Below are 21,323 nucleotides of genomic sequence, written 5' to 3' on the forward strand. Positions count from 1 at the left end.
GAACGCACCTAGTGCCTGATGGGCCTTCCTGGGGAAGTTTTAGCCAGAATACTAGTAATGACCGTTTCCATGACTCACTGAAGCATGCAAGAGTATGTGACCAGCTCATGTGACCGTGGACGACTCCTTGTGCCTGTTATTTTCCACAAACTAAGACTGAGAGCAGTCCCTCCACATGGGAGAAGGCATAACAAACCCTGTAAGCATCTGCATTTTACCTCTTTCCTGCTCTCATCTCTGGACTATGGAATTACATTAACAGGAGCATTCTACTAATGGACTGAGTACCTTTCAATCATCAGTGACTGGATCCCCAGAGACCACAAGTGACTGCTGGGCAGACCGAAAACACACGGGGCCAAAACCATGACTAAGCTCATTGGCCAGAAATGGAAGGAACATGCTCGCAACAAAACAGAATGGTGTGGTGTTGACTTGCATTTGTGGCAGGACGGATAAGGACAAGCCGGACAAAGGTGACAAAGATAACCTTTCAATCTTCTGGAAATTACCAGAGACTTAACAAGCCAGCAGTTTATAACATCACTGCTTCAAACCTGATACAAGAATTTTGCAATGAGTGTATGTATTTGTTTTCCTTGACCATTATAACTCTCTCCTCTTTCTTTCCTCTTATAAATAACCTTTAGATATTAGATACTAAAGGATTGGCAACAGCATGATTATTGGGTAAGATCTGAGTTATATATTGACCTGGCTATGTGGCTGATCTCTTGGGATTAGAAGAACCCTTTGTTTGATGAAATTGGTTTTAAATAACCACTCATCATTCAGTATAGTGTCTGGATGGTGAAACAAGGGCTGGGATAGCCAAGGAGGCTGCATTTCTGACTTCATGTTAACCAGTGTGGTGAGATAGAAGTTTACTTTCGTTATTGGCTTAGTATATCTTATGAAGGAATAACCACCAGTTGGGGGGAGGGAGGTCTGCCCCATTTCTCAGCGGTTTGTCCTGAATCTGATATTTTCAGCTGTGGCCCACTGACGCAAGGTGACAGACTCCTACTGTGTACACTCCTGATTTACTGAGCATTCCCCAGTTTTGCAATGCTAGCCATTATCCACAGACTTTGTTTAATAGCTCAAAGATGCACGATTATTACTCACAAATTTCCTGGACTCTCTTTCCCATGTGGTGAGTACTTCCAAGAAAGACCACCCCCCGTCCCTTGCCTAATTAGTTAAGATAGAGAAAATCTCATTGGTGCTGCTAGTTGCAAGTCTTAGGAGTTCAACTTTCAAAGTTATGTTCTCCCACAGATGAACACACCCCTAGCATACCTTTCATATTAATTTATGCGTATCAGTATGTTAAATGGCACCTAAGATTGAACAGGCCCCCAAATATGAACTCCCTTTCTGTAAAATATATGCAATTATTTCTATTTATTTTATTGTTAAAAGTTTAGTAAAAAGAGAACAGTAAATCCCATGTTTGTCAAGAGTCACCCTACAATAGCAAACATGCCTGCATGTTTGATCCGGGAAAATAACAAGTTTAAAAGAGATTACCAGTGAGGAAAAAACCCCCCACATTTTGCAAATTACAAAAAAGTATCTCGGAAGTTTCCTTTTAAATAGCAAAAAGCTTATTTATTCATGTTCAGCAACTAGTATTTATTTCTCTCCAATTCATTTCACACTCTGTGCTTAAATGCTTTAAAAGGTAACACAAAAGTATCACAATGGATATAGCTTTGTTGTTGTTACTTAAAAGGTGAGAATTTTAAGTTTCCAATGAGAAATAAAACAAGATTATAATATAATGTGTTTCCTTAACAAGCTGCAGTAAAAAACACACTTTTGTTTCCCAGACACATTGTATCCGTCGGTGAGAGCAAGGCATCAGACAGGAATACAGTAGTAATTGTGCAAAAAAAAGGATGGTGATATAAATCACCAAAGGTTAATGATCAGGATGTGAACAGAGGGACTTGTTTACAGAAATAGCATGCAATTTAAAATTTACAAGAGATTTAATGCCACTACTTGGCAATAGCTAAAATCAACAGCCCAGAAAACAGTGACATTAAGAAAAATATTACAGTTATAATCATTCCAAAATAAGTCAATTAGCGTTAGGGCATGCGCTTGTGATTACTTGACCCATTTGGTTTGCACTTAAGTGAAAAAAAGATTTCCCCCCTATAATATCAAGATTACCGAGATGTGACCTATTTTGCATTCCATATTTCATATACCATCCCCTCTTACTCGCTGTCTGAGATGGTGGCCGAGGGTTTTTCTCCTTGCCTGGCTTCCAAGTAATTCTGACCTCTGACATTTGTAATAATAAAAAAAAAGAAGACAGTTTATAATTGTGTTGTTCAAATGAAGGTGGGGAAAAATTCAATCTGCTATTATACAAAAGGCATGACGGCTGTCTTCAGTGAAAAAAGCAATGTAAGTCAATTTGTGAACTTTGGCACCAGGCGACCTTTAGAAATACAACAATATACAGAATTTACAAGCAAGAGTAGCACATGCAAATGACCTGGCTCTGTCTCGCCTTTGGATTAGAGCTGCAAAGAGCATTATGGAGAACGCTTTCACAAAACAAATTAAGACTGTTACTTAAATGTCACGGCACACTATTGTATTTGGCTACAGATCATTACACCTGATACTAACACTTTTAAAAACTGTAATAACTTGGGAAATATTACATTGAGTACCCACATGTATAAAGGGGAAAAATAAATAAATAAAAGAAAATGGGTTCCCGAAGTAATTTAAACATCACCACTCCACGACTAGAGGGAAAGGTCAGAATTTAAGTAAGCTGAAAGGAACATGAATGGCAAAATAAAACGCACAAACAAAAAGATGAAAAGACCATGGGAATGACTCTGCAAACAAAAGATGAAAGCACGCATGCTTTGGGCAAATTTGATTTCCATTCCTGCATTTGGAAAGTGAGAGGAAAGGGGAGCAAGTCTGGAGAGGCAGGTATAAAGGGGAGAGAGGGAAAGGTGTTCATCTAAAACGTGTTGTTTTAATTTGTTACCTTCAGTGTTGGTGCTGCTGCTGCTGTATATATTTCGCAGGCTACCAACACGGTTTAGTTTCCATGCTTTGCGTTTGGCTGCATCCAGAGAGCAGAAGGGGAAGAGAAAGAAAAAAAAAAAGAGAGAAAATAATAAAATATAAAGAAAAGAAAAATATGAAAAAGGGGAGAAAAGAAATGTCAAAGTAGCATGTGAAGTAAAATACCAGCACAAGCCTGTTATATGTGAAGCAGCAACATAGACAAACACAAACACAGCTTCTCAGAACCACCACCAACATGGAAGGCCTTGCTCCTTTTTTTTCCACTGAAAAAGATACTTTCAAGACTTTACAACATGACAAGACTTGTCAGTAGTAATGGGATCTAAAATAGCAATGAACAATGGAATAGAAAATGCACTCAGTGCTTCTTGTATACATGATGCACTATTAGAGACAAGACAACTACTGAGGTATAATGCTGTTTAATTTATAGCAAGAATTGCCAACCAAAGGATTTCCCCTTTTGCTAAGAGGGTACACTAATCACTAGATGCCTATAACAGTAAAACCTTTAATTCCAGGTGATGATGTAATAGATAATAGGTTCAAATAATCTAAACCACCATAAGCATTATTTCTAGTGTAATGCTTAGCTGTTCTACTTTATTATTATTATTATTATAAATATCAAGTAGAAACTGTTACTATGCACATCTTGTTTTTTCAGAGGCAGGTTACTGGCAAAGTATAAATTCTTGTTTGGACGGTAAACCATAATGCCATCATTGCTGTATTAGAATCACATCAAACTTTTAAATCTCTCTGTTTCAAGCTCCCATTTTTGACATTAATAGGCAGAACTGTACAAAAAGCACTTAAATCCTCTGCTCATTATGGGAAATTAATTCTCTCACTGTCTTTTAGCAGAATCTATATATTTCTCCCCAAAAGCTAATTGAAAGCATGAGAAATACACTAGACTAACAAAAAGAAAAGGAGGACTCATGAAAGCTTATGCTCAAATAAATTTGTTAGTCTCTAAGGTGCCACAAGTCCTCCTTTTCTTTTTGCGGATACAGACTAACACGGCCGCTACTCTGAAACTAGACTAACAATATTTTTAGAGTCAATTTCATGGGGCATGGCCTGTATCTTTCTTTTCAAAACAACACCAGGCACAGACACCCTGTTGGCATTTAACAACAACCAACATTAACACACTGGATAATCGACCCGTTATTTATCCACCAAACTAGTATGTATGGACAGTAGCAGAGCAAGCTTTCCCATCGCTAACCCAAAATAGGTCTCAAATGTAACCTACTGGGGCCACTTCTCAGGATGAGGTGGTAAAGCAGCAATTCATGGCTGCACCACTTAGCAGGCATTGTGATTGTCAGGTAACTGTATACATGCAGCTTGGAGAACAGACTTCACAATACTAACAACAGTGATAAAGGCAAACCTCCATCAGCTGTCAGCAGTATTAGAGCTCATACCTATCTTCAAGCCAGACAGAAGAGAGAATAAGAGAAGTGCCAACAGATAGACACTTCAGCAGGCCTTATATGCCACCTAGTCTCTTCCCTCATGCAAATCTTGGTCTAAGGCTGTCAAATACTGCAAGGTTAATTGTGATGGTGCATTGCAGTGAACTGGTTAGTCTACCATCTCAGTCAACAGGGGACCTGTTGGTAACAAATCTGTCATAATTAGGTGTATATATTGTTTCTCCCACTCCTGCCTAGTATGCCCCTTCAATCTTTGAGATGATATGCTCACAACAAATAATATATGCAAACTCTGAAAAAGTCTTTTTCTTGTTTTCTTTTCTAGATGTGTATTTTAGAATGCCAAGAAGTGCTTCAACCAAAAGACTGTTTATATGGAAAAGTAACATTACTGTTAACTCATTCAAATGTTTAACAAAAAGCTGTATCTTCAGTTGAATGGCTAAGAATGGAAAAATACTTGTTTTCCCATAATGGACAAGTAGCTCAATCAGAAGATTGAGCACATAACATGATTCATACAGTAGGTGATGTGATCATATGGTGAATTCAGTTTCGTGCTGTAAGGAGAAACCCTGTCCTACCACCTGTATTAGAAAGTTGCCTATTTGGAACAATTCCTCATGTACAGCATTGAGAATGATAACTACCATCTGCATGCAACCAGAAACACTATTATAAAATGGCAATTCAGCTGTAATTGAAGAGCAGTACCCAAACACCCTAGACTGTTAACAACCTATCCATTCTTTTAATGCAGTGGCATTCAGTGTTTAATATTATGCACTGATAAGGGAAAAAATGGAAATCTGGACACTTGACTGCTGTCACCAATCCCCTTAACTTTAAAAATATATATTACTGAAATGAAAATCTACAATATTATCCAGGAGACCAACTGATTCAGTCAGATTTATCTATACATTTAAGTTGGTCAAGTCTAAAAGTGTCTGTCTACTGTGCCCTTTAATATTATGAACCTTTAGTTTTAAGAGACATTTAGCAAGTCAGAGCAGGAAGTAACAACTAAAGAGGGTCAATCTCCCCGCTGAAAACTTACTTTTTCTGAAAAAAATTTGCATATAAATAGCGAAGTCTAGACTTAGCACCCCTCTGAAAGGGGAGGCTGTCTCCAGTACATAAAGCCCCTTTCCCAGTCTGCTTTATGTTTTTCATTTTTCATACTCTAATCGCACATTAGAGAATGGATGTATAAGCAGGAGTGAACTTGCAGCCTGGTTTTCTATTAACCTATTGATGAAATAATCAATTTTAAATGTGTTAAATGTCATGCCTTTTTCTTCCTTTAAACAAATGGACATTTTCTGGCTGAAGCTGAGGTCCTGATACATCCTTGTGTGTCTTGCAGCATTGACTGGACTTCAGTCTACTTTTTGTGGTGCTTCACTGCCTCAGATAATACAATACTGTTACCATCAGCAGGCTTTGGACAATGCCAAATGCAGCCTCCAGGATTCTGACTGATGTATGTGAGAACACCAAGGCCCATCTTAGACAGCCTACCCTGACTGCCTTCATGATTACGCATGGACTACAAATGTTTGTAACTTACAAACAAGGCCTTACAAAGCACTGCAGGTAGTTATGTGCCTGATATGTCACTGACTCATACCCCAGGACATTCTGTCTATCTAGTCTGGACTCTCTTTCTAATTCAAAAGCCAGTTCAACAGAAGATGATTATATCTCCAACCTCTGATGTGCACTGCTTATTAAATCTCATAACAAGTTTTCTATATAAAGGATCTAAAATAAATATTTATTTTCTTTTGTTTTTAATGGTAGCTCAGCTTCCTATTTAGAAAGAATCTTCAAATAGTTGGATTTGCTAAAGTCTTTTCCCCTAGGCCTCTCCTCCATTAAAAAAAATACTAGTTTCTTTTTTTAGCCTACTAATTTTGCAAGAAATGCAAGTTTTAGCTCTTTAGTTTTCCCTGACATATCTAGCTTTCTGTCTACAATGTTGAAATACCATAACCTGCAGTATTAATGTATTATTTTAAACGGTTTTAACAAACCCTTTTATTGTCTTTGAACTTGCATTGATTTTGCATTTTCGCATTGTCTATCAAAAACAAACCAAAAAATTCCAACCTGAGAGCGCAGCTAGATTACAAGTATAATTTTGATCTCATCCGAACGAATTAACATCTAGAATTTAGACTGCTGAGATTAAATTTCTATCCCGTCAGTCAGGAAAATTAATTTGTGCTTTCTGACTCCCAATCCGGACTGGTACAATAAGTCATTATATGTAGCCTGGCAATACAGAGCTATGTTATTAACTACAGAGCTGCATTATGGTGCTACACTGTGAAACAACAGCATAAATGGTTATAATATTTTACTTCAGCACAAAATATAGCCCAGAAATTCCTGTTATAATTATCATAGCAAGAGATTATATAATGATAAGCCATAAAAGACTTTGAATCCATGGCTCTGAAGCATGTGTTCTAAGATGAAGGGGTCAAAAAGACTTCTTGAAATCTTTCAAGCCAGCCACTTTTGCTTAAATCATTTCATTCTGTGATTTGATTTATTGCTTCTGCATGGCACAAACTTCCTTGACTATGTAGGTCAAATATACTGTTTAAGACCATCAAATCCAGCAGAATGACTGATCCATAAGGAGGGAAGACTGATGAGTTTTCATAAAGTGTAGCTTGTATATAGATGTTTTCATGTCAAAAAGAGGTAGAGAGTGGTTCCTTTATTGTGTTCAGGCATTTTAAAAACTGTTAAATATTTACCTAGTTAAATTCAGCAACTGCTGTGACCTATGTCCTGTGTGAACAAAGTTTCTGAGGAAAAAAGATAACGACCATTAATATGCCCTGTTGTAGCATGCGATACAGCCATATACTTCGTGAAAACTCATCGGTCTTCCCTCTTTATGGACTGCATAATATTCTATCTTTTGTCTAATGCTCAAGTGAAGAACCTGTTCCCCTCTTTCCCCAAAATGTCTGTTGCAACATTAAAGGCTTAGCAGTGCCTCAGCACACTGTGGCTATGCCCACATTGCAGCCAGCTAGCTTTGACTGAGCTAGTGTGCTAAAATAGCAGCATAAGTGTGCCTGCATGGGCAGCAGCAGGGACTAGGTGCTTGAATACATACTGGGGCTGGGGGTAGGAGGGGGTTGGGCGAAACTGAACATGGGGCAGCAAGCCCAAGCCACTGTGGCTACACTTATATTTTTAGCGTGCAAGCTTGATGAAAGAGTGCAGCTATGTCTACCCAAGTTGGAAATCATACACTCCTGGCTGCACAGTTATGCAATAGTATACACCATTTATCAGACGTGAAACTAGGAACTTCTCTGGTTCCTCCCAATCTCCAAGGAGGATCAATGTAAAACATTAATTATAACGGTTCTTATATGCAGTAATTTTCATTGCGGCTAAATTTCTTTTATATTTCCTGATAGGGAATTGTGTACCCAAATGACAGGACCATATGATTCTCTTTCCTCATAAATAAGATATGGTTATTATAGAGGGAGTGGCAGCAACCCCTGCTTGTTACTTTTCTTATTAAAAGAATTTGGAAAAGTATTTTAAGTGCTTTAAACACTCTCTGCCTGGCTTGTAGGAGGATTTTGAAATTTGGCATCAGGGAGGCACCTTTCTTTTGGTGTTTCCATTTAAATTGACTTGCTGCCAGAAACCCTCATGATTTTCTTAGCATTGCCCCAGCATCTCACTTCAGCAGTCCACACTGGGTAGAATCTCTGGGGGGGAGGGATAGCTCAGTGGTTTGAGCATTGGCCTGCTAAACCCAGGGTTGTGAGCTCAATCCTTGAGGGGGCCATTTAGGGATCTGGGGCAAAAATTGGGGATTGGTCCTGCTTTGAACAGGGGGTTGGACTAGATGACCTCCTGAGGTCCCTTCCAATTCTGATATTCTATGATTCTATGAAATGGATCCTCCTCCTCATTTTCTGTCTCATCAAAATGTGGACTATGGGGAGAGGACACTGGACTGGAACCCAGGAGATCATACATTCTCTAGACACACCACTTTTACCAGCTGGTGTTAATAATTCTATCTTTTTCACTGCTTTTATTAGTAAGCAATGCCTCACAAGTCACGCAAGCTTGAAACAGAACCCAGAACTCCAGTGTGGCAGACCCAAATCTCAGCCATACCACGTGAGGTGCTCTGGATTTGTTTTCTGTAAGAACAGGGCTATTCTTACATATATAATCCACTGTTTCAATGTGGTATGTGATGTCCTCTACATACCTGCCAAGTTTTGTTCACTCCATGGGTAACATTTTATGGAAATGTAAATTATTTGAACTAGTTTGTATGTAACCATAAACTCTGGCTTCAGAAATGTTGTGTAAATTTAGTGCTCATGCAACCTTGGAGAAAGGAGCCCTCCATTTATCTACAGGACAGCAGCTGGGTAAGCTTTCCACACATACTGCCCTGCAAGTGTGTCTTGACCCTGATTGGGTGGTGGGGTGGGGGACCTTCCTTAAGGGGTAACTGGGATAAGTTCAGGTTCCAGGCCCCAGGAAGTTCCTAGCTTCTCTGTTGAGTCTGCCAATTAGTGCAAAGCAAGGTAGTGAATGCGTGCTTAGGGAGATGGAGCTGAGATTCCCCCAAACTCTTCTCATATAGGGGCTGCCAAACATCCATTAGACAGAAATCACTTTTAATCCTGAGTGGGGTTGGATTCGTACTGGCAACCAAACAGGCAAAAGGCTCTGATGCTCATCATTAGCAAATGTCCTCAGGCATCCAAGTCTCCTAATCTGTACTAATCTTACACCTTCAAGTGTGAAGTCTGTTTTCTGGAAGATAAATTTATTAAACCAAGTTCTGACCTTTTCTGTAGTTTACACAGGCAGGGTCTTATACAGTCTGCAGTCACAAGCAACATCTCCCGCATCCCGCTCTCAATCTTCTTCAAACAAAAAATGTGTCCCACCCTTTCTTAAATGGATTGGGCCCATTAACTAAAATACATATAATACAATAAAACAAATATTAACAAAACATCCAAATTCACCTCTAATTATACTGTTTTGCAATATAAAATAATTTCAACAATTATTCCAGCGTTTTCACACTAGCCTACACATATCCATCTCTCCGATGCATCATCGGCTGCCTTTGAACCTATAACCTTCAGATACACAGCAGAGACCACTTCCGCTACTGAGGCAGGTGAATGCCAGGAAAGCTCAGTCCCACCTCTGTCAGAAATTTCTGATGTCATTCTGGCCAAATCACTTAAATCAAAATTCCAGGTGTTCCACTAATTGTGTGCTCCTCATTTTCCGAGTACCTAACTTGAGGCAGGTGGGGCCTGACATACACAAGTGCTGAGCACTCACCTGCAACCAGAGTGAATGGGACCTTTGGATGCTCAGCCTTTCGACCAGTGTGGCAGTGTAGTCTGAAGAATGAGCACAAGAGTGGGGAATCAGGAAGGCCGGAGTTCTAATCCCAACTCTGCAACTGATTCACTGTGTGGCCTCAGGCAAATCACTTTTGTTTTTGTCTCAGTTTTCCCATCTGTAAAATGGGGATAACTCTCACACTGGGGACTTGTAAGCAATAATTAGTTTGAACTTTGAACATGAAATGCTATACAAATACTGAGTACTGGGGGTTTCTCAAGTTTGGTTGTAATCATTGGGCCCCCCCAAAATTAGTGAAGAGTAGAAAGCTTTGGCCTGTCTCCTTCTGCATAAGGGGTCTCTCTGTAAAATGTGGATAATAATTCTCTGCTATTTCACAGGAGTGTTACAAAGATAAATGCATAAGTATTTGTGAGGCAAAGGCAACCTTAAGTCTGCAATTTACTAACTTTCAAATGCTTGGTTTTGCAAACTGAACACAGGTGTATTTTGTATGTAGCATGCATTTCTATATTTTAAAATATATATGCATACCCCTTACATATTAAAGAAAGAGAGGGACAGTGTGTCTATAAGAAAGTAATGCTGCTTTTGCTAGGATATGGAGTAATTGGGAATTATTTAAACTTAATGACTCCCAATTACTGCACATCTTTGTATTTTTTTCAGACAACAGCTTTACATCTGTGACTATCCCATGGCAGACAGGATTTTTGTGTGCGTTTGTTTTCTTTAACAGGGATCCCAAGTATTTCACTTTTATGAATCTATTTTTCCCCTGGTTTTTTATTATCTAGATATTATAGCAAATATGTTTACCACCATTACTACTACTATGTGATTTCCAAAACCACGGTAACCACCTGGGTGCTTGTATATAAATTAATTTAGTACCTGGAACACCCCCTAATGGAACCTAAGAATATAATCTCCTGTAAACCTTATTAAAACAAACCTCATTACAACTCATTGCTTTTTTTTTGGTAAGTGAAATAAAAATACACTTCCATTCTTAGGAGTGTTCTAATGTCTACAGTTTGATTCTAAAATCTTCTTCCATCATTGTACCAAGGAACTACAGACTTGTTAATGTCACCTCTGGACTCCATCTGACAGAGCTCATTGTTGATTAGATAAATAGTCCTCAGATAGCTGATTAAAAAATGATGTAGCCGTTAGGTTGTGTGCCCAAGCCTTGTCAGCCATGTTGGATGTTAAAGTGTGCATGAATTACATCCCTGGAGTGTGCTGTACAGTGCTGATTAAATGAGGCACGCCACAGCCCTCAGCATCAATTATCAGAAATAATAGGATCTTTTCACATACACCGGAGGAAGGGGGATGGGGATGTAGTTGGTGTGCCACTCATATCTGAGAATCTCATCATCACCAGCACAAAATAAATAACCCTGTCCATTCATATAAAGAAGTTTTATTTTTTATGAAACACAAGGTAAAGCAAGAGAAAATGTAAGATAACCTTTCCAGATAACACATACCAGCCCAACTTGTATATTTTAAATATCTATGCTACACTTGTATAAATACCACATTTGCAGAAAGGCAGGCCTGCATGACAGAGGGGTATTTTAGGGTGACCCATGCTCCAGGACAATCTGCATAAAGCTAACACACCACAGTGGGGATAGGATTCTCCTGTTTTGTTCTCCTCTTACACTTTTTAGTGCTCTACATCCCATAATCTTTTATCAGTTGTCATTTCATTGAGAAGCTGCAGATTGGGGATCTCTTTTATGTTGGCCATCTGAACGTTCATTGGGTCAACAAGACTGTGTAAATGTTCTGTTCTTTCATAATAGGAGTAGAATTATTTCATAAGATGCAACCCAGAAGATTCTTACACTATGTGAACTCCCTACTTCAACTGCAAAGGGGCTTGACACAATGGTCTTTTCCTAGAGGATGCCATACAGGGAAGTAGTAAAGTTGAAACATCCATTAAAAGGTCTTTGAAAGGATTAAAAAACTAAGACCAAGCAAATTCAACACAGGACATAAATTCAGAAATAACCCGGCTGAATTGAGTTTCTGACTCTGAGTAACATTATGCCTGTAAATTCTACTCAAAATTAATGAAAAAATTAAACTTAATTAAAAAAAATTCAAAACAGCGCAAATATCTGACAACAGAGACGAAGAATTATTGTCACCTTTCTGCATTTCCCAGCAAATTGTCAGAGTAGGTCATATTGCAGTTCATACTAAACTAGATTTCCACAGTAAAATTGCTTTAAACACTCAAAAGAGATTTGAAAGCTTCAGAAGATTTCCATTTAGTGGGTTAATGTGGATTCTAACAGATGTACCACCAGACCAAGGCAAGAGCTGAAATAAAAACAAAAGGAAAGACAACTGGGTACTTCATTAAATCAGAAATCCAAGCTTGCAGGGTGCTGAACTCTTTTGAAAATGCGGTCCCACTTTTAAATAATCGGGCCCCGAATATTTTTGGAAGGATGGTGATTGAGAAGGGAAATTGGTAGGAATACTGAATTCTGGATTTGAAGATCACTTACACTGTACACTGAAATTTCACATCTGACAACAAAATGGAAACTGACCATCAGTGCTCCATTTTACAACCATGAAACAATCTAAGGGTACTAATTGTATTTTAATTAAATTTGGTTTGCAGCTTTTTCATCTTCATATATTTCAAAGAAAGAAAAGATGAAAATTGGGAGAAGAAAAGTTTATCTTCACCACTTAACACAAATTTAAAGTTTTATATATACTCATTTACACAAAAGTTAATCTCAAACTAATATTAATGAAGAATTGTGTTTTATATTAACAATAATTAATTCTTCTTTCCATCTGAATAAGGTTTTTTCCCCACTAAAACTTCTGCAGAAGGTAAAGGATTATCCAGTGTTTTAGCAATGTGCTATAAACATTCAAGATTCACAAAGACAGAAATAGATGTTAATTGGAAACATTTTTATTTTTTCCTCAGCTTTTTCATTTCCTGCAGCTGAAAATTACACATCTTTTATACACACACACAAATCTTTTTCAGCCACCTAGAAAAATTGTCTTTTAATAAAAGCTTTAATTTGTGCTATCATATTTCAAAGGCAACGAACAGCTAAAGCAGCTAATCAAAGGTATAATTATTTAATGACTAGTACTCATGCTATCTAAGAGGGACATAATTGCTTGGCTGTGATCACTAGACCACCAGCTTCTATACTGGAAAACAAGTACTCTGCTTGTAGCATTTGATCGACCAATTTCTAAGGTTAGTTTCGACAACTGGGTCAGCTTCATGAGGCTAGCTGAGTTATTATGAGATTAGATAATCAGTTTATAACTCCACCTCCATTTTTGTTGCACATATTTTAACTAGAGAGAATTGGTGGGGAAAAGAGAAACCTCTCTAACACCACCACACAAAAATATTTCCCTAGACACACCATACTGGGGGCCATCACCACCCAGGTTTAAAGTGTTTTTTAATGGTACATGGCAGTTTTCTATATATTCCAGCCCACCTTATTCCAGTAATTATAATGTAAACCAAGAAACTGCTTGATAAAAGGGATTTTTGTCCTTAATTGCTTTTTGATATTTATCATCAATATTCCATTTGTTCTGAGTTACTGGAACAGCTATAGAAAAGTTTTAAAAGATCAGTCTATCGGTGACTTGTACAATTGAGCATGTTACAGTAGAACGCCTGATGGTACATTTGTCATTGTTAAACCTATCAACAATTTACATTTATGTATATGATCTGTGTTTTCATGTGTTTAAGAACAAGATACTTAACTAGAGATACTTCATCATAGAAAAGTTTCTTGAACTTAATACCAAGCGCAAAATATATAATATACATTGTTACCATCATTGACTCTCACACTTCCTTTTAGGGTACATTAAGAAGGTATCCTATATAAATTCTGGTATTTCAAAGATTTTAGGGTTCTGAAACCAAACTTAATCAACATTCTTATACTTGTGCCAAGGTGAAGGTTCCATCATGTAATTAATATAGAATTAGCTTCCAAACACGGGAGATAAAACACTGGATGCCACTATCAGATCAGGATACTGCACAGACAAGTCACTGCTTGAGCCAAATTGCTTTCTCATGTGCCACTGCTTTGTTCAAGTCTTACAATTTAAGGATCAAGAAACAATATACGCCGGATCCTCACTAGAACATGAGATTTGGGATCCATGCGCGGTACCGTGTTAACGTAGGGACTGTGTTATAGTGGGGACTGCGTTAAAATGAAATGCAATTAAAGTAATTAAATTTGGGATCCATGGCCACGACCGCATTATATGAGAATTCGCGCTATATAGATGTGCGTTCCAGTGAGGGTCCAGTGTACTGTTACACAAGTCGGGACTTCTGTTCACGCTGCTAGAATGGAGATTAAAGCCCTACATTTGTGACAACAAATCAAGTACAAACCTAGATCACAAATGAAATGGCTTTTGATAGTCAATCCTCAACTGGCAATGCTGCCACTGCATACAGTAAAATGTGTTAGCATTATAAGCGAACAGATTTACTCCTAAAGAGGAGGGGAGAAATAAGAGATGGCAGCAAAGAAAAGGGGTGGGGAAGAACCCACTAACAGGGAATACTGCCCAAAATGGGCTTAAAGGAGAGGAATACTAGAAGAGCAAGTATGGAACAAAGGTGACCATGTTCTTCTCAATAAGCTGACCTTATTTCCTCTGTTTAGACTCAGTATTGATTCACAGTGAAGAGAAAATGCTTACTTGCTTATCCTACGAAGACCCACTACTTTTATGGCACGATGGATTTATTCTTGGCTTGGACCATCAGTTTCATCTACAGACAGGGAGCGTGCAACTTTGCCCATTATAGGCTGATAAACAAGCAGCATTTAAATCCATTAACCAAAGATGCATTGTTCTGTACTCTTTCTTTGAGCAAAACGCAGCCACATTTTGTTGATAGTGCAAGCAACTACTGTCAAGAAAACAGTTACAAAACAGCAGAAAGATGTTTCTGCTAAAAGGAATTTTATTCTCAAAGCAGGGATCCTGAAATTTCTGAACTTATTTTGCCACCACTTTTTAATGAAATTTCTTTTTCAATGTATACTAGGTGTCAGTGTGAAAAAAACAGTAGATTAAAAAAAATGACTATTCATTGAGCTACCATGATGCAAACAAAGCCATGAAATTTAGAGACAAGGCTCCAGGGCACCCATTCTCTGATATGGTATAAAAATAATGTGTTCAAAGACTGACAAATATTTATGTACAATGTGAGTTAGGAATGTGCTCTCTAAACTGAAGTTTTCCTTCAGATACTCTGCTCAAGTTCAACTCCTGTCATGGTTAAAGCTACATCAGCCAGCACCAGCCGCTGCAAAAGTCATGGAGGACATCTTTGACCTCCATGACAGACTCACAGCCTTAGTCATGGTACCTACAAGAAATAAGGCAATGTTTCATGGTGTCGCTGAGGAACCATTCCGGCAGGCAGTTGAAGGGAAAGTAATACATGTAAAATAAAGTTTTCACTAGAAGATTGTTAAATCTCACTTCAGCCCTGTTTTGAGGTCTAATGTGAAAATTAAGTAATGGAAAAGAGAGCCATGTGTTGGCCCTCTTTGTAGCGGAGAATTTCACCCAAAATACATACGAGGGGTTTGGTGGTTTCTAGTATCCATATATGTTGCAACATCTAGCATTATTTGTAGTTTGTTCTCTAGAGGTGCAAGGCTGGAGTTTCTTTTGCAATGCAGGTGAGGACTGAGGTGCACTGGAAGAACTTTGTGGGAAGGCATGCACAACACTAGTTTGGACTATTCCTGATGGAAAATCATGCCCATACTTTTGTCGTGACATACTAACAGCTTCCATTGGATCTGTATTAACTTTAATTTTCTGAAGATCATTTTTCTTGTTTGTCTAGTGAGCATAAAAATACGTATCCCTCACTTATATAGTGTTTCTCATCCTTAGATCTCAAAGCACTTTTCAAGAACTACTATGGAACCATAATTAATTTAACACCTTAGAACAGGGATTCTTCACATGAAAAACTCTTAATAGTAGAGATCTATTTTGGCAAGGTCTTTTCATCTTACAGACTTATTGGCATTTGTAACTACTTCTTTTGTGTGTGAGAGACTTACTATATAGTCAATACCAAGTTTAAGGTAGGTGTGGCCATGTACATAGGGAATTATAAAAGTAGAAGGTCTAATTACACCATGTTATTGTGAATTTCTATTAATTATAATATTCTGTTTCTACTATACATGAAGTCAAGCTACCACCTATTCATGTAGTTAGGGCAGAAGACAAACTTGGGAAATTAAAACACAGGAATAAGGCTGAAGTTTATGTTAACTTACTTGTAAAAGGTAATAAATGTAAATCGATCTCTCTCCGGAAAATCATTAGTTTCATGGTGCATTTGTTTGGAAGTTCTTCCTTGAGGTGACCAGTAAAGAGGTGGGCACATTGCAGAGTGATCCTAGTTCTTAGACACTAGACATGTAACTAAACACTGGATTTATGGTTTATTACAAGAATCTGTAACCCACTAACCTTCCCTTTTAGTCCTGTTATTGCAGAGTTGTTAACAGGTCACTTCACCTTGAATGGTCTCGCACAATGTGCGTTAACCACTTACGCTAAACAATCTATTCCACCTTGTATTTGGCTGTGACACACTAAACACTTGTATACATTAGGCTTACTTTGGTATAACCTAAGTTGCTCAGGAAAATCCACCCTCCAAGCGACATACATTAGACCGACCTAAGTGCTGGGGGAGGTGGAGTAACTACACCGACAGGAGAGCTCTGAGCATCTGCATTACCAGCACTACAGCAGCAAGCTCCATCCACAGGCATGGGGACTAGTGGTGTGGGAGGAGGGGGTGCTGCAGCACCCCCACATTTCATGCAGGGTTCTGCTCCTGGTCCCATGCCCGGGGTCTCAGCTGCCGGCCCCGTGCCCTGGGCTCCGTGTCCGCCCTCAGCTGTGGCCCCAGCCTCTTCCCCCTTTCCATGTCCCCCCATCCCAGAGCCACGGCCCTCCTCCTGGCCCCAGCCCTAGGGTGTGGTGGGGTGTGTGGACAGGGGTAAGGGGGAGGCACAGCACCCCCACTATAAAAAGTTTTCCAGTGCCACTGGCAACATTGGAACAGCTGTGCCCCTGGAGCGAATCTAGTGTACACTAGCCTTAAGTACCTTTCTCAAACCTGAAGCATAGCTCTGTGTAACTGTCCAAAAGAAGGTATTATCTCAGCTGCCTTGTTTCTCTAATATCCTGGGACCAATATGGCTACAACAACATTGCAAACAGTAACATCCAATGGCTATCCAGTGACATAGTTCTTACTGGTAAGTGTCCAAAAAAACCAAGGAGCTACACAGGGAGGAAGAACTGCCGTTTGGTTGCTCCTTTGTAACTGCTGCGATTTTTCCAATTTAAGGTTACAGACAGGGTAGGAAAATGTTCTAGCTATTAATAAAATAGACGACTTTGTGTTTTCTATTAATTATGCCTGTTATTTTAAATTTCACTCCTTCATGTGTGTATTACCTAGGGTTCACCTTGGCTAGGATTCCTCAGCTTTACTTATGTCCTACTGTTGGTTCTCAGGACCTTCCTGATGACATACCTAAAACAAACTATAATGAAGTCTGATGCGGGTACACAATACCCAAGCACACTCCGAACTCTGAGTAATGTTTGAGATAAGCCAGCATGCTCAGGGTTAATTTTTCTCTCTACTCAGTAGTTTTTACATTAATGTAATACTAGCAGTGTTATAGCTTGGCTTATATAAAAGATAACTGGAATGGCAGAAAAAGATCCCCATGAACTACAGTGATTAGCCTTTTGAACAATTAAGTTAAAAAAGGGAAAATTATGAGGTCAGTTTTATAGTCACACATTTTTAACACATCTTATAAAAACATTTGCACAGAACAGGCTATTTGTAACTGAATTCAAAGTAGCCGTTTGAGAAAGCACAACCACCATAAAATGAAGAGTCTCAAGACTAGGGTTGATTGTCTTTAATCTGTCAAAAAGCATTAAGTAATTTTGACCAGCAAGTCCAATTGCATTTCACCTGTATATTAAAACTTCCTTTTACATCAGATGCTAGTGTCAAACAGTTCCTTTACTAGCCAGAAATCTGAGTTGTTAACTACTAAACAGCTAAATGACAATGGTTGTTACTAATCGCTTATTGAATAATGAAACTGACACAACTGATAAAAGGTTTCAATCCTGGAAAAAAATGATTTATAGTATTTCACTCTACCGGCACTGTTATTTGTATGACAAATGGTTGGACAGACACCAGTTAATCTCTGCACACCTCCAACTCTGATGTGGCAGCTTCTACTGGAGCATCCAAATAATCAAGTACAGCTAACAATACAGCTATGATGTTGTGAGGGGCTGAATGCTGGTATTTTATCAAGGCTGATCCCCAAATCAATTTACACAATGGATTTTTTTTTGGTTATGGGGGAGGGAGAGCATGAAAAGAAAGAAGAAAGAGGAGTATCATAAAAACAATAAGCTGAAGCTTGCAGCTAGGTATCTAGGCCACACTCCTGTAACAGAGAAATGAAATCATCAATACAACTAAGGCATTAATGATTTCAGAAAGCTCAGTATAGTTTACAGATTTCCTTGATGGCAAAATCTGAACTGCAGCATCATACAGACCCTGTCAAGGTTGTTTGTTACATTGTAGTGTAATATTACATTTCCTGCTGTGTGCAGTAAATGTCATTTTCCCTCAGATGGAGGAGAGGGATGTGGCTTCTTTTGAAGATGTTACGATATGTGATTTTTTTTTTGAAAAATGAACGAAACATCATATTTATAAGCAGCACACCAATGGAAACTTTATCTGGATGGTACTATAGCCTCATTCTACTTCCTGCAGAAGTCAAATGTATTCAGTCATTCTTTTCCTTCTTTTGAAGGATGAGCAAACACCTCAGACAGTTACTATGCTTCTCTCATTAGAAGCACACTTAAGAATGTAGGAACTGATATGGAACTGACAGGGCAATCAGCAAGTGATCCATCCTATCGTCCAGTCCCCGCTTCTGACAGTCATCGGTTTAGGGATCCCTGACATCTTGGCTAATACCATTGATGGACCTATCCTCCATGAACTTGTCCAATTCTTTTTTGAACCCACTTATGATTTTGGCCTTCACAACAATCCCGGCAAGGAGTTACACAGGTTGACTGTGCATTGTGTGTTTGTTTTAAATCTGCTGCCTATTAATTTAATTGGGTGAACCCTGATTCTTGTGTTACACAATGGGGTCAGCGGATGTTACTTACCTGTACCTGGAGCTTCTTCCAGATTTGTCCCTATCTGTATTCTACTGTGGGTTACACATGTGCACTATGTGCCTGGAGCTCGAGAATTTGAAAGCAATGTCCATTGGTCCACATATGTGCCTTGGCTCACCTTTTGTTGCCAACCGAGGGGATAAAGGGCGGGGTGGACCACCTCTCCAGTTCCTTCTCTACCACGAATCATATAAGATACAAAGCAGAGGGGAAGGCATCTCAAAGAACTTCCAGTTACTGGTAAGTAACCTCCCCTTCTTCTTTGAGTGATGGTCCCTGTTGTATTCCACTGTGGGTGACTGACAAGAAGTACCTAAATAGGAGAGTGCGAGGATGTAGATGGTAGGGCTGAGAGGAGTATCACCATCCCAAAGGAGGCATCAGCAGAAGAGTCCTGCACCAGGGCATAAGGTCTTCCAAATGCATGAATGGAGCCCGACGCAGCTGCTTTACAGATGTCCAGGACGGCATCTCTTGAAGAGAAGCCATAGTTATTGCTCGTACTCTGGTGGAATGAGCTCTTATCCCCTGGAGACGGGGATAAGTTCAAAAGCTGAAAGTAGAATACAATGCAGCCAGAGATCCATTTGGAGGGGATGTGGACTCTAACTATTTCTGCTATAGCGACAAATGGTCTTGGGGACTTCCTGATTGGTCTTGTTCTGTGTATGTAATATGCCAAAGCCCGCTGAACATCAAGGGAGTGGAGTCTTTGTTCCTCTGTGGAAGCATGCAGTTCTGGGAAAAATACAGGTAAGTGGATGGATTGGTTAAGGTGCAATTCCGAAACTACTTTAGGGGTGAATTTGGGGTGTAGACGCAAAGAAACCTTGTCCTTATAGAATACAGAGTATGAAAGATCTGCCATCGCCACAAGCTCGCCAACCCTTCTTACTGAGGTGATGGCTACAACAAAAGCGACCTTCACGAAAAGGAGGGACACGGAGCAAGTAGCTAAAGGTGTGGGGGGGGAGTACTGTGAGTACTGAGTGAAGAAAGTTTAGGTCCCACTGGAGAGTAGGCTTCTGATTAGGTGGGAAATAGGCCTTTCCAGAATCTATTAGTCAGTGGATGTGCGAAGACCAAGTAGCACTGAGAAGGTGGATGGGATGCACTTATTGCCCCCAAGTGGACTTGCAAGGAACTGATGGACAAACCTGATGTCTTCAAAGATAGGATATAGTCTAAGATAGGAGAATTATCTGTAGTCTCTGGGAAAGTGGCTCTTTGGTGAGCCCAAGAGAAATGCTTGGTAACATTTTCTAGTAGAGTCTTTTCTACTATTACAGAGGATCTCTTGTACCACTGTAGTGCGTGAACATTCTATAGATGATGCCCATCTGAATATCAAGCCCTGAAGTGGAGTGAAGGCAGATAAGGGTGCTTGATCTTGCCTTCCTCCTGGGTCAGGAGCTCAGAGAACGATGGGAGGATGATTAATGGTTGGGATGACATGAGCAGAAGGTTGGGAAACCAGAATGGTTTGGGCCAGAAGGGGGCAATCAGGATTTTGTGTAGAACTCATGGCAGGAGAAGGCATAGTTGAACTGGTCTGACCAAGGAAAAAGCAGAGCGTCACCTTGGGAGCGTAGGGCTTCTCTGCAGCAATATGTGGTGCATTTCTTGTTTGCCTGAGAGGCAAACAGATCCCTGGTTGGGGTTCCCCACACAATGACAACATTGCACAATCCCAAGTCATTGAGCTCCCACGCCTGGTTGACTGCGAAACATCTGCTGAGGGAATCTGCAAGCACATTTTGTTTCCCCAAAAGGTAGGCTGTCGACAGGGTGATTTGATTGCTCCAGAGGCTGAATGCTTCTGTACACAAGGAGGTGGATCTTTCTAAAGATGGAATTATCACTGCCAACATGACCATTTGAAATCTGAGTTTGCAAATGAAATGGTTGAGATGGTGGAAGTCGAGAATGGATCTCCAACCACCCTTCTTTTTGGGTATCAGGAAATAGATTGAGTAAAACTATCTCCCTTGGTATTGAGGAGGGGTGTATTCCATTGCCCTTCGCTGCAGTAAGGAACTCACC

At 39.4% G+C, this 21,323-nt stretch overlaps 1 protein-coding gene across 8 annotated transcripts in view; it reads right to left on the minus strand.

The window, feature by feature from the left end:
• The window catches only part of AGAP1 (ArfGAP with GTPase domain, ankyrin repeat and PH domain 1), a 707,317-nt gene that overhangs the window by 94,879 nt on the left and 591,115 nt on the right, over positions 1 to 21,323 (minus strand). For 6 of the 8 annotated variants that reach the window (XM_048870105.2, XM_048870104.2, XM_075118163.1 and 3 more), the window contains one exon: positions 3,029 to 3,106. The exons of the other annotated variants lie outside the window; for them this stretch is intronic. In XM_048870105.2, the coding sequence (XP_048726062.1) occupies positions 3,029 to 3,106 (78 nt within the window). The remainder of the gene's footprint in view (positions 1 to 3,028; positions 3,107 to 21,323) is intronic. 8 annotated transcript variants of the gene reach the window in all.

The sequence above is a fragment of the Caretta caretta genome, chromosome 11 (genome assembly GCF_965140235.1).
Source record: "Caretta caretta isolate rCarCar2 chromosome 11, rCarCar1.hap1, whole genome shotgun sequence".
In the NCBI taxonomy this organism is placed as follows: domain Eukaryota; kingdom Metazoa; phylum Chordata; order Testudines; family Cheloniidae; genus Caretta; species Caretta caretta.